The 17,177-nt window shown below is 47.6% G+C and overlaps 1 protein-coding gene across 2 annotated transcripts in view; it reads right to left on the reverse strand.

The window, feature by feature from the left end:
- The window catches only part of LOC147024692 (annexin A4-like), a 76,486-nt gene that overhangs the window by 39,591 nt on the left and 19,718 nt on the right, over positions 1-17,177 (reverse strand). For both annotated transcript variants that reach the window (XM_085884840.1, XM_085884841.1), the window contains exons 5-7: positions 10,530-10,588; positions 5,032-5,119; positions 3,186-3,280 (exon numbers count right to left, since the gene is read on the reverse strand). In XM_085884840.1, coding sequence (XP_085740966.1) covers positions 3,186-3,280; positions 5,032-5,119; positions 10,530-10,588 — 242 coding nt within the window. The remainder of the gene's footprint in view (positions 1-3,185; positions 3,281-5,031; positions 5,120-10,529; positions 10,589-17,177) is intronic.

A 17,177-nucleotide genomic window follows, 5' to 3' on the forward strand; every position in this document is an offset into this window, starting at 1 on the left:
TGTTTTCTGGCTCTCCTGAGGGTAGACATACACTTGTTCTGAGTTTTGTGGAAGGAACTGAGATTGCCTTCGGCTGGATTTGCCTTCCATGAGGCGAAGGCAAGTTGTTTCAGGACAACAACCTTGCCACAAGCTTCAGTGGACCATGGGCGGGAGGAAGGGCAGGACAACTGAAGACGAGACGGGATAAATCTGTGCATTAGAGAGAGCAAGTTTCTTTCAAAGATTTCCGATAATGAGTTGATGTCGGAGGAAGAAGAGATGGGAGACCAGTCGAGAAGTTTGATGGCTGCTTGAAGTCCTTGCCAGTTGGCCTGAGTGAAATGTCAGACTCGACGGCACTGAGGTGGTTCTCTCATAACAGCCAGAGAGATGTTTACTTTGACAAGCATGTGGTGAGATAACCTGATTGGAGCAGGGAAGAACAGCAGATACTTTCAAGGAAATTGGTCAAAATCAGATCCAGAAGAGATGGAATGCCATTGGTTAAGTTCCAGGTCAGGAAGTTGACAGATTGTGTCAGTCCCAATGAGTTGCAGAAGTCTTTTTCTGATGAGCCATGGCAGGTCAGAGGGGTACCCACACCCAGCCAACTGGCATGATGACAATTGAAGTTACCACATATGAGGAAGAGAGAGTTGGGATGAGAGGATAGAAGTTGGTCCATGTTTTCGGTGAGAGAGGTGTAAATGGAGTCATCACTGTTTGGTGGATGGTAACAGCCGTTTTCACAGCCATTTTCCCCTGCTGAGCAGGGGTTAGCTTTTTCTTGAGGCAATGTTTTTTTAATGGCCAGATGCCCTTCCTGACGCCAACCCTGGTCACCTCTTACGACACACAGGGTTATGGTACACCTATTCTAAATCGGGGCATACGCCGGGACCAGTACACTGGTACTCATTTCACCGAGCTCGGAAGGATGACATGCTGAGTCAACCCCCTGCTGTTAATTCAGCAGCCAACGGGGCTCGAACTCAGGACAGAACTCAGCCACCCTAACCACTAGGCCAACACCAGGCTTTTGGTGGCTGGTACAATACCCATATAAACACGAGGTGGGAGTGGAGGGGAAACTGTAGCCAGAGGTATTCCTGGAGTTGTGGGGGGAGTATGGGCAGTGCATGTAGAGTGAGGAATTGAGTTTTTGATGAATAGAGAAACTCCTCCACCAGGACGATGCTCAGGTCTGTCATACCAGAGGAGGGAGTAACCAGGGAGAGATACATCTTGAAAGAGGAAAGTTTCTGTTAAACAGATTATGTCTGGTTTGTCAGTGGAAACCTATATGGAAAGATGTCAAGTTTGAGGTCCACACTTTTAAGGAAGACGGAGGGAAGGAGGCTTTGGGTGCAGGGGAGCGGTAGGGTAGGACGAGAGAGGAGGTGGGGGAGGTAGGGAGAGTTGTTGACAGTGTGTGGGGAATTACAGAAGAGCTCAGGGAGAAGGTCAGATGAGGAGGAGAAAAGGCTCGGTGGTGATGGGATGAGGCACAGTGGGGAGTTGAAGATTGCAAGAGGTGGAGGGATGAGATGGAAGAGAGAGGGTAGGGGAAGGAGGCAGCTTTGTGGATGTGAGGAGGGAGATTGGAGGGAAAAGGGTGAGAGGGGAGAGGAGGGAGAAGGGAGAGGGTGTAGTTTTTGAGAAAGGTGAGAGGGAAGCTTTGAGAGGGAGGAGAGACCATGAGAGCAGGCATGGCCAAGGGGTAGGAGTGTGATGAGAAAGGTGGGGAGAGGGGAGGGATGAGACTAGGTAGTGGTATGGTGAAGAAGGGAGCAGGCAGGGGGAGGTGTGAGAGGAAAGAAAGAGCATGTTTGAAATGTTGAGGAGTGTACTGATTGGAGTGAGATAGCTGTTCGGTTAGAATAGAGTCCACAGATGTTAGAACACCGTACAGTTTGGGACATTAGAGGAGGAGCTACAAAAGCAGAAGACAGTGAAGAGGTGCTAAGAGCATTGGTAGGATGAGGGGCAAGATGGGAGGGGTAAAACAGATGAGGAGTTCGTAGGAGGTAGATTTAAGGAGGTGGGGTGAATTGGCAATGAAGTTGGAAAAAGAACGATTGATGGATCACGAAAATGCATTGCAAACCAGAATTTAATTTTTTTTTAGGTCAGAAATGCAATTAAAGACATTACGTGAGGGATGCAGTAAAGGAGAATTAAGACAATGGAGAAAAGAAGCGTAGTTTTAGTAGGACTTTGACACCCGATGGAGGAAAAGTCGAATTGAAGTCTTTTGAAGAAGAAGAGTGACTTGTTGTAACATACAGAGAATGATTTGTTGAAAAACACACAGGTGAAAGAGGAAGTTGAAACATTTTAGTGACTTTTTTGATAAATATTTGGTAAGATTAGGTGAAGGAAAGGTTGAAGAAAAAACAATTGTGAAGGTGTATGGTGAATTTGGATCAGCTAAAGTAGGAGGAAGATGGTAGGTTGGCGAAAGTTACAGGAAGAGGAAGAGCAAGAGGGGGGGGGGTAGAGATATCACATGGTTATGGGAGGTGCAACGTGAGAAATGAAAAGATATATAAATATATATTTTTTAAGATTAGGTAAGATTAGGTAAAGGAAAGGTTTGAAGAAAAAAAATCATGAAGCTGTATAGTGAATGTGGGTCAGAAAAAGTAGAAGGAAGATGGCAGATCAGCAGAAGAGGAAGGAGAAAGAAGAGTTGGAAAAGAAGTCACGTTGTTACGTGGGTTATAAGGTGAGGAGGGAAAAGGTTTTTTTAATTTTAATGTATTTTTTATATTTTAAGACATAAAACAGGGTATAGTTTGGAGGGATTGAAGGAGGGTGGAGGGAAAAGTGGAGAAAATAAAAACTGATGGTAGAAAGGAGTAAATACAAATAAACACGATCATGCACATCGAAGGGAAGATGGGTAGGCCTCAGGGAAACCCGACGAATACACACCAAATTAGCACAAGTTTTGAAACAAAACCGAACTAGGAACACACAGTAAACATGGAGGCAACAAAATAAAGTCAAAACGCGACAAACAACAACCGCAAACTTATCTTCGAGAAAGTTGGCAGAGGACCCAGGAGAGAACCAACCGTCACTCAAAAACCAGAACCGGACAAAAATAAATCAATGATTATTTCATACATTTTGCTCATTTTGCATATTTGTGATAATTACTTCATTTCTGGAAATAAATATGATAAAAATTGCCTTACCTTGCCATATGCAGTCTTAAATGCAAGCAGCACTTGCTGGCGCTGCTGGTTGCTGCGCCGTGCAACAACATCAATAATGGCTTTTTCATCTGTTCCTGTATGATGCAGGAAATAGGGCAACATGCAATTTAAGTGATTGAGCATCTAACTGCATTCACAAAGCTCAGGTAAACAGGTGAACAGCGTATTAAGACCCCAAAGGCCCTTTAGACCCCTCAGACTCCAAATACCTCCAAAGACCCTTTAAGACCTCCAAAAACCCTTTCAGACACATAAGACCACATTTTTTTCAGCCACCCTTTAAGATCCTGAAGACCCATGATGCCTCCCAAGACCCTGTAAGACCCCAAGACCTTGAAGACCCTTTAAGACTTCATTCATCCGTGAAGCCGTGTGACTATATGTCTATTAATTACATCCTGTTTGAATGTCAGTTACATCCTGACTGCACGTATGTCTATCAATTACGTGCTATTGGAATGTACCTTTTAAACCTTTTGACCCTTTCGACCTTTGAAGACCCTTAAAGACCCCACCCCAATACATTAAGACCACACCCCTTCCCCAAGAGATTTAAGACCCATTAGATCCCTTCACCCCTCAAGACCCCTTTGACCCTTCAGATTAGACAGCTTGGACTCATGACCATTTAGAGCTTTAGACCACTTAAAGTCCCTTTTTACATGTTTGATAGATTAGACCCTTTTGACACCTTGGACACCAACTACTATTGGAACATACCCTTTTGACCATCTAGAACCGTTTAAGTGCACACCACACAAACATCTATAGTCTTCTTGTAAAACACAGACTATACTTTTTTTCAGCAAGTAATGTGCAAACTCAACCCACCCAGATCGAGAGTGGGTGCTCTGCTATTATATCTAATGCAGAAGAAAGTTTGTTTGTTGTTTGTGCATTCGGACCCTGCAGGAACCTGTGTGGCCAAACTTTACATGGTCTCCTCTTTCATCCAAAGGAAGGTCGAGAGCAATGTTTGGATTTAAAAAAGAGAAAGAAAATAAAACTGACCACAGATAAAACCAGATAATTGGCCTTCAGGCCTCTATCGGGTCTTGTGCTAAAACAATGCTTGCATTTTTTCCCCCAGGAGCAATCGAGTAATATGTTTTGTGAAGATCGCATGCTGAGGTTGTAGTGATTTGTTGTCAACAACACAAATTTAATTATTCAAGGGCATTGCATTACCTTTTCCACAGCAACGCCGGGTACTTCAGTTCATAGGAAATATTGATCATGTTCGGAAATGCATTAAGCAAGATTTTAAAATATCTTTTTCGTGTCCTTTTTTTTTTCTTCTCAAAACTGCGTGGTGGAAGATGTTCTGTGAACTCTCCAATTTTAGAAAAGCGTAAATCAACAAAAAAAACACAAATGAACAATGCATTTCATTGTGTGTGGAATTAGCATTTTAAAAAACACTGAAATTGATTGCTTTTGTGATCTCTTCTCTTCCATTTGATTGCTTTTTGCAGATAGTGCTCAATTGGAAGAGAAAAGAACATGTCACTTCTTTCGTGAATATAATCACCTGCTATTCTACATGTACGTGTTAATATCCGACTTGTATTTCGTCCTTCAGAAAACAAGGTCTATTTATGAGGCAGATTATCTGGATAAAAAATTTTCCCATTAAAAGGAAGTCTTGAATGGGTTTCAGGTTGATTTCTGACTTGATAATGGATCTTATGAAGAAAAGAAAAAAGTGAGAATCATTTACAAACAAATACTTACACGTTTCAACATCCAAACATGTTGGCCCAAGTCAATATAACTGTTCGTTTCAAAAATAAACAATTTTGATCAGACAGAATGCTTTCCTTACCAAAACCACGCATCGCTTTCCGCAGGACAGCCGCATCACGTTGTGGATCAAACGCTGGATCGGGACGCACAGTTGGTCGCCCATGATACTGAAAATGGTAACAGGAGAGGAATTAAGGATGGGGATTGAATAATGATGGAGGATCAAGAATACAATAGAAGAGGAGACCACCAAATGTAATATGTGAAGGTTACACATGTCATACAATTTTACAAAATCACCAAAGTAAAAAGGGAATTTGATTTCAATTTGAGGTTTGGTGGTGTTGTGTTGAGAAGAATGGTCTAGCATCCCAGAGATTATGGTTCAAAGCCGACTGATGGCAGCAGTTCTAAGTATTTGGATTAAAAGAATCAGTAAAAAATAACACAAACATGTCAACGTGTTGTCATTTGATTGTTGAAAAAAGTAAATACACAGCTTGCTCACTAATGACCTTCATTGAGGGGTGAGGAGGGGGGGGGGCGGTAGAGGTACCATGCCTAACTTATGTGTGGCTACAATTTACATCTTATGGTTGACTTTCAAAGAAGCTCTTTTATTTTGTTTAGCAAGATGAATAAAGGATTGGAATTAAACAAAGTTGGTTACCGAGACTCAGTGGTGTCATGGTTTTAGTGCCTGCTCCGAGTCTGGGAGGTTGGTGTTTCAGACACCGGCTGAGTCACAGCAAAGACTATAAAAATTGGTACGTGCTGCTTCCTTGCTCGACACTCAGCCTTTAAAAGGATAAGAGTATGGACAATTCCCACATGTTGGAATTCATTGGGAGGAGGAAATACCTCAGGAAATGACTCGTTGAGCGTGGTGAGAAAGGCGGTGCAATTGATGTGGCGTCCTGGCACTCAGAGTGCTCCAGGAAGTGATGGCACTTTCCCAAAGCTTAGTGGCTGTGTTTGTCTCATGCAGTCCTCTGTATGTCCATGTGAGAGAGAGAGAGAGAGAGAGAGAGAGAGAGAGAGAGAGAGAGAGAGAGACAGAGAGAGAGAGAGAGAGAGAGAGAGAGAGAGAGAGAGAGAGAGAGAGAGAGAGAGAGAGAGAGAGAGAGAGAGAGAGAGAGAGAGGGAGAGAGAGAGAGAGAGAGAGAGAGAGAGAGAGAGAGAACGCGAGAGAACGCGAGAGAGCGCGAGAGAACGCGAGAGAGCGCGAGAGAACGCGAGAGAACGCGAGAGAACGCGAGAGAACGCGAGAGAACGCGAGAGAACGCGAGAGAACGCGAGAGAACGCGAGAGAACGCGAGAGAACGCGAGAGAACGCGAGAGGACGCGAGAGGACGCGAGAGGACGCGAGAGAACGCGAGAGAACGCGAGAGAACGCGAGAGAACGCGAGAGAACGCGAGAGAACGCGAGAGAACGCGAGAGAACGCGAGAGAACGCGAGAGAACGCGAGAGAACGCGAGAGGACGCGAGAGGACGCGAGAGGACGCGAGAGAACGCGAGAGAACGCGAGAGAACGCGAGAGAACGCGAGAGAACGCGAGAGAACGCGAGAGAACGCGAGAGAACGCGAGAGAACGCGAGAGAACGCGAGAGAACGCGAGAGAACGCGAGAGAACGCGAGAGAACGCGAGAGAACGCGAGAGAACGCGAGAGAACGCGAGAGGACGCGAGAGAACGCGAGAGAACGCGAGAGAACGCGAGAGAACGCGAGAGAACGCGAGAGAACGCGAGAGAACGCGAGAGAACGCGAGAGAACGAGAGAGAGAACGCGAGAGAACGAGAGAGAGAACGCGAGAGAGCGCGAGAGAGCGCGAGAGAGCGCGAGAGAGAGCGCGAGAGAGCGCGAGAGAGCGCGAGAGAACGCGAGAGAACGCGAGAGAACGAGAGAGAGAACGCGAGAGAACGAGAGAGAGAACGCGAGAGAGCGCGAGAGAGCGCGAGAGAGAGCGCGAGAGAGAGCGCGAGAGAGCGCGAGAGAGAGCGCGAGAGAGAGCGCGAGAGAGAGCGCGAGAGAGAGCGCGAGAGAGAGCGCGAGAGAGAGCGCGAGAGAGAGCGCGAGAGAGAGCGCGAGAGAGCGCGAGAGAGCGCGAGAGAGAGCGCGAGAGAGAGCGCGAGAGAGAGCGCGAGAGAGAGCGCGAGAGAGAGCGCGAGAGAGAGCGCGAGAGAGAGCGCGAGAGAGAGCGCGAGAGAGAGCGCGAGAGAGAGCGCGAGAGAGAGAGCGCGAGAGAGAGCGCGAGAGAGAGCGCGAGAGAGAGCGCGAGAGAGAGAGCGCGAGAGAGAGCGCGAGAGAGAGCGCGAGAGAGAGCGCGAGAGAGAGCGCGAGAGAGAGCGCGAGAGAGAGCGCGAGAGAGAGCGCGAGAGAGAGCGCGAGAGAGAGCGCGAGAGAGAGCGCGAGAGAGAGCGCGAGAGAGAGCGCGAGAGAGAGCGCGAGAGAGAGCGCGAGAGAGAGCGCGAGAGAGAGCGCGAGAGAGAGCGCGAGAGAGAGCGCGAGAGAGAGCGCGAGAGAGAGCGCGAGAGAGAGCGCGAGAGAGCGCGAGAGAGAGCGCGAGAGAGCGCGAGAGAGCGCGAGATGCACGTGTGCGTGAGATGCACGTGTGCGTGAGATGCACGTGTGCGTGAGATGCACGTGTGCGTGAGATGCACGTGTGCGTGAGATGCACGTGTGCGTGAGATGCACGTGTGCGTGAGATGCACGTGTGCGTGAGATGCACGTGTGCGTGAGATGCACGTGTGCGTGAGATGCACGTGTGCGTGAGATGCACGTGTGCGTGAGATGCACGTGTGCGTGAGATGCACGTGTGCGTGAGATGCACGTGTGCGTGAGATGCACGTGTGCGTGAGATGCACGTGTGCGTGAGATGCACGTGTGCGTGAGATGCACGTGTGCGTGAGATGCACGTGTGCGTGAGATGCACGTGTGCGTGAGATGCACGTGTGCGTGAGATGCACGTGTGCGTGAGATGCACGTGTGCGTGAGATGCACGTGTGCGTGAGATGCACGTGTGCGTGAGATGCACGTGTGCGTGAGATGCACGTGTGCGTGAGATGCACGTGTGCGTGAGATGCACGTGTGCGTGAGATGCACGTGTGCGTGAGATGCACGTGTGCGTGAGATGCACGTGTGCGTGAGATGCACGTGTGCGTGAGATGCACGTGTGCGTGAGATGCACGTGTGCGTGAGATGCACGTGTGCGTGAGATGCACGTGTGCGTGAGATGCATGTGTGCGAGCTCCACTACTAGCCTTATATTCTGTATTAAAAAAAAAAAGAAGAAAAAAAAAAAAGGAAAAAAGTTGAAAACAACTCATTAAAATAACTGGAAGGAATCACATGGAAACTGGACAAGTCATACACTCATGCAGAACCAAGGTAGGAACACAACCATGGCAGCCTCCTGAAGAATACATAGGCACCCATGGCGAAGTTGGGAAAACTATCTTGGAGATGAGTTGAGCAGCAGCCTGACATTATTATTTTGAAGGAAATTTACCAAATGATATTTCAAATTCTGACCTGACCATCCAAGGACATTCGCTGTTTCAAAGTCAAGTCAAATCCATAAAAGGCAGTGCTTACATACACCTGAGCATAAATGGCTTTGAGAATCCTCAACATCACAATTATGTAGACTTTCTAGATTATGAGTCAAATAGGGTCAGGTAATCTTTTTCAGAAGCCACATACGTACTGGCATTTACTTCCTTTCAGATATTCCTTCCCACACCCTTTGTTTGTCCAAGACTCCCTCCATCTTGGCCTTCAGCTCCCACCTCTGCTATTGGTCTCCTCCATGCCCCCCCCCCACTCACTCTCCCCACTGCTCCTTTCGTGTTTTTCGGCCTTTTTTGTCTGTTACGTCCTAATTCGTTTCGTGTGCTACGTCTTCCATGAGCTTGGACTACGTACACAAAACAAAAACGATGAAAAAAAATAAAAAAGTCTGTTCTCAGGCTGAATTAACTCCGACAGTGATCCTCAGCTTCCAGTCCTCTCAATCAAGGATTGCTGCGTGTCGTTCTTCTATCTCCAGGCCCGTATCCTTCAACACGTTAATGTTGTTGAGAGCTGGTTGGCCCCACTTTGGCCTTCCATGTTTTAGTGTCCAGAGTATAACATTGGAAACAGGTTCCTTTCGAAGCATAGGACTACCTCCATGCTAATCATCAAATCAAGATGCAATTAACAGAGGAATAAAGGAAAGGGGTTTTCACAAAGCAAAGTGATCAAACAATCAATGGATCAGAAAAAACAAACAAAAAAAAAAATGTTGCTATTACACATTAAGTTGGCAATGGTGGTGGAAGATGAAAATAACGAGAACTGGAGATGAAATGAATATCCTGATAAAATAGCAGGATGTAAGAACAAAGGATAAAGCAGTTGTTTTGAAGAAGCTCCATCAGCACCAAGAGTCGAGTTGACGGGAAAACATGAGCCACTCCTAATTTTCCCAACATAGCAAATGCCAGTATGCAGCCATTTCTGTTTACTCAAGAAGACATTAATGATCCGAAAGGACAAGATATAACAAAAGCTATAGGCAATTATACCATGCCCACAATAGTGATGTACTATGAAGCTGGCTATGCCTCTGGTCAAATTGCACAGAATTTGGCATTTACCCAACTTTGTAGAAAACAGGAAACACATGCTTTATGTCCATAAAGATAGTGAGTCAGATCCAGTCATGCATACCCAACTCCAAGTAACCTGCAAAGTTGAAGAAGAGATCACATTGCAATCTCACAACATAGATACGTGGGCTGAGAGGATGGCCTCAAGGTATGTGCACTCACCTCGACACAGTCCAGCCTGTGTTTGAATCTCGGCCCAACTATAAACTGCCATCGCAGTGTTTTACAGGCAGGGTGATTCATCATTTATTTGCGCCGTCCCTCAGAAGGACATTAAAGGGGTGTCTCGTCTGCCGGCATTAATTGGTGGATGTTAACGATCCCACGGTGTCCTTCGCTATCGCCGGCACCATGAACAAATTACAAATTCCTGTCCTAATCTAGAAAAGGCATTGCATCAGCGGCACAGCCGCATCCTCAGCCAATGATGCTACCCCGTAGCCTTATGCTGCATACAAAGAAGAACATAGATGTGCAAACAAGTGAACTGCTCACAGGTGCCCAGTTTAGTTCCATCAGAAGTACTCGAGCATAGAGAGAAGAGTTAAATGAGAGAGAGAAAAACAAAATGTGAGAGTTACTGTTTTTGAAACAAAGAGAGTGTTAGATTTAGCACAGTTTAGCAGAAATGAGGCCTGGTAAAGCCAAGATCAATGGGAATCAAAAGGACAGCTCTCAAATGGCAGGAGTCATACCTGACATGAAGGAACATATAGTTGTGATTGTGGGAGTCATTACAGCCAAAGCAAATAGGTGTTCCCCATGGCAGTATTCAGACATTCCCTCCATTATCTATACTTTGTGAACTATTGAAAATAATCCATCGTGCAGGGTAGAGTATGACCTTCCTCCGAGCTTTCATCTACTGAGTTCTTCAAAGCAGCCGATATGTGCAAGACTGCCTTGCCAAATAATTAAATATACCTGAATGGTTGAGGCAGCCTTGGGAGAGGGATTTGAAGTTGCTTTTGGCAATGGATCAGCTGCAATGGAGATAACAAGAAGAACAATAAATATATAAATAACAAATTTAAAAACAACAAAACACTCGTTAATAATGCAAGACTGTTATATAACATTAATAATGCAAAACTGTTACTGGTGAAGCGAAACAAGAAAATCGTTTCCTCTACAAAAGCATAAGGTCTAGTGGTCGATTGATCAGTGAATGTTTCTTTGGGAAAAACAATTTAGTGTTGAGAAAGCAAAACAACAAGGAGAATACAAGTTGGAAGCCCTCCAACCCTCCCCAGCTCCTCCAGGATGCACATGCTCTTCCGATCACCCATTCCTGGATCAAATCCCAAAATCCAGGCTGATTGCACATTTCAACTCTCTTGACCATATTTTGTCCCATTTATGGAATTGCCTTATTGAAAATGTTTAATGCCACTCTTCCTTCCTGGACCGAAAGCAAGAAGTGCAAAACCATCTCATTTCATCCCCCATTCCCATGCACAACCTTTTCGACCCCCTTCTACCCCCATCAAACATAACCAACTTTTATATAGATGTATCTCTTATCTCTCTCTCTCCCTCCCCCCTCTCTCCTCTCCTCCCTCCCCTTCTCCCTCTATTTTCTCCCTCTCCCAACTGCCCACTCTCTCAAATATATATATATATACACACATATATATATATATATATATATATATATATATATATATATATATATATATATATCTTCTTCATCTTCTCCCTCTTCCAACCACCCACTCTCTATCTCTCTTCTCCCTCTCCCAACCACCTATTCTTCTCCCCCTCTCTCCAAGTCCCTCCCTCTCCTGTTCATTCATTTCCTTGCTTATTGCAACCAACTGTAGCTCCATTGGCCCACTGTCAGTTTTGTGCCTTTTGAACCTCTACCACCTCACTCTTGTTATGTATACATAAAAACCTAACATTTCACATCGGTATTTACACTATTTAATGACACATGCGCGCGCAAGCACGCACACACACTGAACAAATATTCACGTTCTTTCAATAATTGGTGACAGACAAACTCCCACAATACCGTTCTCATAATTTCAAACATGGACTACATAACTTTCACAGGAGCAGCGTTTGGCTCTTCAGGCTATTTGATTGATAGCTCTGCTTTTCTTGAGTGAAAATTGTGTTTAAGTAATGAATGCAATGAACACAGTGGAGGATACTGTTACGTTTGAGGGGGGGGGTATGCATTTAAAGGTTATTAGGATGTTTAATTAGGTATGCCATGCTGTTCGAGTTTACCAGGATCTCGATGTAATAAGTAGCAATTCAGTGGTGATAAGTTGTCGAGTAAATGTCCATTTCTTCAAGGGGGAAATGATAATTGTCACGTAATTAGATAGGGATACGGGATAGGGTAAGTGTGTCTGTAAACCCTTTTAGAATTCCCTGGAGGCTTGCCGTGACGTTACAGGACAGTGCTGCGGATGGCTCCGCCCCGTGATAACGATTGGCGGAAGGCGACGGCGCAGGGCCAATAAAACGGCTCGATTGGAAGTGACGAGGACAGGAGGATAAAAAGGTTCTGTTCGGGGAAAAGGGAAGAGGAAGAAGATCGGTACAGAAAAACCGTTTTGGTGGAGGCTGTTGTGCTGGGAGCGTGCTGTTTGTTGGGCTGATTCGATCCTGGTTTTCATCGTGTCTCGAGGCCCTGCTGTGCTTGGTGCCTCAGCTCGGTTGGCTCTGGGGTTCTGCTGGCTCGGAGTACGGGGTCGAACGGCAGGCGGACCTGCCTCCCTCTCCTGCTCGCAACTTGGCCCCAGAACTGGTTCCCTGGCGGCTGAGCGGACTTGGGCCAGGACCAGGAGGTCGACAGCACCACGGTGTCTCCTGCCCCTGAGGAGCGCAAAGCCAGCTTGTCCGACGCCAATTCGTGACACAGAGGGCAGACATGACGGCACAGACATGACGGAAATGACAGATCAATTGGGGGTAATGGGGGAACAGTTGGGTGCACGGATTGATTTAATGAGGGATGAATTGGGGGAAAAGATGGAGAAAATGAAAACTGAGATGCAGGAGTGTGTGGATGTTAAATTGGGGGAAATACAAAGTAAATTCGAGGATAGATTGGAGGAAACAAAGGTAGAAATTTCATTGGAGGGGGAAAATATACGAAAAAAATTGGTAGATAAAATTGATGCAACGAACATTCGGGTTGATAAGGTGGATGAAAGCCTGGAACGTCATCGTGCCTGTGTGGATGCTCGTATGCAGCTGCAAGTTGAAGAGTGGGGAGAGCTGAGGAAGCAAGGGATGAATTTGGCGGAGGAGGTAAAAGGATTGGAGGCTCGTTTGGACGAACAAGATAAAATTATGAGCCAAGATGAAGTCTTGGATAAAGGCCTGGTAGAGCCGTCTTTTGTAAGTAGAGTGTCCGGGTTGGTTGAGGAGCAGCTACAAACTCGCGACGGAGCCTTGGAGGAGGTTGTGCGGGCCCAGAAGATCCTGCGGGAAGAGGTGAATCGGTCCATTCAACGTTTGGAACAGGAGGCAAAATTGACCCATGAGACCCTCACCACAAAACATCTTTGGCCACAGTGGGCTCCGAAATTGGATACGCAGCCACAAGGGTGTTTGATCCCTGGGCTGGATTCGGACAAGGGAGAAACTGAGAAGCGGGCCACCGTAAAAGTGATCCCCCTGGTAAATTTTGACGGGTCAGGGAGCCTTGAAGCTTTTCTGACGCAATTTGAGTGTATTTCACGACTAAACGGGTGGAATGAGCGGGAACGTACAGGGAATTTGGTGGCAACGTTGCGGGGACCAGCCGCAGATGTGTTAAACGTGATCGCGGAGGGGATGTTGACCAGCTCCCACATTTGCGAGGCGTTGAGCCGTCGGTTTGGGTTCGCAGCGAACTGTGATCTGGTGCGGGCCCAGCTCCAGCACCGCAGATTAAAGCCGGGTGAGACACTGCAGGAGCTGGCACAGGACATTTACCAATCAGTCAGGATCGCGTATCGGGACCTTACAGTGGAGGCATGGGACAGACTGGCACTCGAGAAATTTTAGGCTGCTCTTCCTGACCCTGAGGTCCGAGCGCTGGTGGAGCTACAGGATCCAACCACCGTGCACCGAGCGGCCGAGTGCGCGGCCAGGCTGGCCTCATGGAGTCGGCCGGGTCGGGTGCCCGAGAGGCCATCGGTGACGATCCGACAGGCGGAGATTCGGGATCAGGGAGGGGGGCTGGGAGAAATTGGCATTACCCAAATGTTTCAGGAAATTTGCCAGAAACTGTCAAGTTTGATAAAGGGTAATTCGACAGTTGGTGCGCCAAAGCGGCGGGGTCTAGCCCAGCCAATAGAGCAATTTGATTATGGCTGAGGGGGTCCGGACCCGGAAGAGACATTACACCGATACCCACGGGGGCCTTTATGGGGAGTTGTTTCCAGTGCGGGCGAAGAGGACACATGCAACGATATTGCCGGTACCCGGCGATGGAGAGACCCTCTGATAGACTTTCAAGCCCGGAGAGGATGAACCCTCCTGCTGAACCGCCAGGTCTATCCGAGGTGCCCTTACATAGGTCGAGTCCGGAAATCACTGTCGGGGGTCGGGGAGACTAGATCGGGCTGAGCATATAGGGCCATGCACGGCTGGTGAGATTGTGGCGAAGTGCCCTCCTTTGGTGGAAAAAGTGAATTGTGGGAAAATTGGCATGGGTTTGTAAGTTCTGCTGGGTTTTAGAGTGACAATAGGGACAATGGGTAATTGGTAACAAAGCGGGCACGAGTGGCTGTCCAATGTCTGGTGCGTGGATCGGGTGAGGAGAAGTGCTGTGTGAGTTGTTTCAAGTAAAGAAGTGAAATGTATGGTGCACACATTGATTTTTTATTGGACATGGTGTGGTAACAGGGAAGGTCATGGTCGGTGAAGTGTTAGAAATGCAGGTGTCACATGTAAGGCCGATGGGGTGGGGGGAGTCATGTGGGTTTTGTGGGTGGGGATGATGTGCTTGTCCGCAGGGATTGCTGAAGCTCACGGTGAGCGGGAATTGCGACCCCCTTCAAGGAGATTCACCCCTGGTGGCTAACGGTGACAGTGTCTGGAGGCAACTGGGAGAGGGGCTGGTTGGGCGACCAAGGCGGGTAGGACCTTGGCGACCCAGGAAGGCCAGAGGAGCCAGTGAGACCCCTTCCAGTGTGTTGTACGGGGTTAGAGCTGATGGCTACCAGGGGGGAGGGATTCAAAGGGAGCGGGGCGGAGAAACGTCTGGGTTGGACTAAAGCTTACCTGTGGGCATGGTTGCACCTGAGATGCCCCCATCATCTTGTGGTAACCCACCCCACGGCCACGACAGGATTCAGCCTGCATCATTAAAATGGGGACCATGACCTAGAAATGTGATGATGACCATGGTGTGAGTGTTGTGAAGATGTGCGAGTCCCACTCGATCCCACACAACTTGACATGTGCAGCAAGGGCATGATGTCTGCATAATTTTGGGGCAAGTAAATTTGAAAATTGGCTCCCCAAGTAACACTGGGTCTATTAGCATCCACTGGGGGACGCGGTCAAGTGTAAATATCCCATGAATAGTGTCGTTAAGGCTTAGAGTAGGAATGTAAAGTATAAGTGTTGTGTTTTTGTGGAACCTTTTGTTTCCCCTCCCCAGATCACTGGAAGAGTGTTGGGCAAGAGCGATGATCCAGAGGATGGAGTACAACTTCGCTCAGAGCTCTCATGTGATAAAATAAAAAATAAAAAAATGAATGATTGTTTAGGCAAGGATAAGGCCATAAGGGGGTAGTACATTAAGCAGGATAGGTAAGTTAGCTGCGGCTCGCTTCTCATTGCCCCTCCTACTTTATTTCGTTAGGTTAAATAGGTGTGAGTCAGTAAGTGTTAAGGCTGGTACGGTAGCGCCTGTGATATACCTTGCAGGAGCTGCGGTACCAGAGGAGGGGGCAGTGTTACGTTTGAGGGGGGTATGCATTCAAAGGGTAATTAGGATGTTTAATTAGGTATGCTATGCTGTTCGAGTTTACCAGGATCTCGATGTAATAAGTAGCAATTCAGTGGTGATAAGTTGTCTAGTAAATGTCCATTTCTTCAAGGGGGAAATGATAATTGTCACGTAATTAGATAGGGATACGGGATAGGGTAAGTGTGTCTGTGTAAACCCTTTTAGAATTCCCTGGAGGCTTGCCGTGACGTCACAGGACAGTGCTGCGGATGGCTCCGCCCCGTGATCACGATTGGCGGAAGGCGACGGCGCAGGGCCCATAAAACGGCTCGATTGGAAGTGACGAGGACAGGAGGATAAAAAGGTTCTGTTCGGGGAAAAGGGAAGAGGAAGAAGATCGGTACAGAAAAACCGTTTTGGTGGAGGCTGTTGTGCTGGGAGCGTGCTGTTTGTTGGGCTGATTCGATCCTGGTTTTCATCGTGTCTCGAGGCCCTGCTGTGCTTGGTGCCTCAGCTCGGTTGGCTCTGGGGTTCTGCTGGCTCGGAGTACGGGGTCGAACGGCAGGCGGACCTGCCTCCCTCTCCTGCTCGCAACTTGGTGCCAGAACTGGTTCCCTGGCGGCTGAGCGGACTTGGGCCAGGACCAGGAGGTCGACAGCACCACGGTGTCTCCTGCCCCTGACGAGCGCAACGCCAGCTCGTCCGACGCCAATCCAGGGACTGTTGCGTCCACACCACGGGCCAGCCTGACCACCAGGACCAGCTACGTTTTGTGTGTGTGTGTGTGTGTGTGTGTGTGTGTGTGTGTGTGTGTGTGTGTGTGTGTGTGTGTGTGTGTGTGTGTGTGTGTGTGTACCTGGCGCCTTAGAGGGTTTGAGATTGGTATATCCATTGGAATTGTTTGCGTTTTCCCAACGCCCGAACCCACACCACCATCCCGTCGAATCGCCCCGGATCCCTCTTCTTGCCGAGTCTTGTTATTTCTTGTTAGATAAATAAATGTTATCAACTCAGTGAAAAGCGACTCGTGCCACCTTCCTCGTCCCGTTTGCGGTGGAGCGATTAGAACCGCCATCTTTGGGTTATAAATAAATAAACCGCCTCCATCGTTTCGGCTCATTCTACGTTAGCGGGACTGTTCAAGTCCCGTGGACGTCACAATACTTTGTACATCGATTCAGCCTTGGACTTGCCTTGTCAATTCCACATCACTTTAGTTCGATTAATTAATTCATTTCACATGCAGCTTGTGCCTTCTGGTTGTATCATTGCTGGGAGCGAAATTGTGCCACTGATACAGTGCCCCGTTTCCAGTAAGCTGGTACTCATTTTGCCGACCGCGGATGGGTGACAGGCTGAGTCAACCCACTTGGTGTTATTTAACGGTTGACAGAGTTACCTTCGTTTTATAACACACATTATCTAAAGCACCGCACTATTTTGGCATCACGTTAAGGCTGAAAGGAGGGAGAGGTCAGAAAGCAGGGGGGATGAACTAACAGCAAACAATTTTACGGTATAAAAATCTGCGAGAAAAAACATCATCGTCATCACCATGAACTATGCTTTACATAGTGTTAGTTCGGACGATGCAGTTTTTTTGGCTGGGGTTACAATCATGGATGGTTGCCACTCTGATGAAGGATACTTGACCGAGTACGCTGGAA

This window comes from Eptatretus burgeri, chromosome 6 (genome assembly GCF_056783735.1).
Source record: "Eptatretus burgeri isolate ZD-2024b chromosome 6, Ebu_testis_v1, whole genome shotgun sequence".
NCBI classification, from domain to species: domain Eukaryota; kingdom Metazoa; phylum Chordata; class Myxini; order Myxiniformes; family Myxinidae; genus Eptatretus; species Eptatretus burgeri.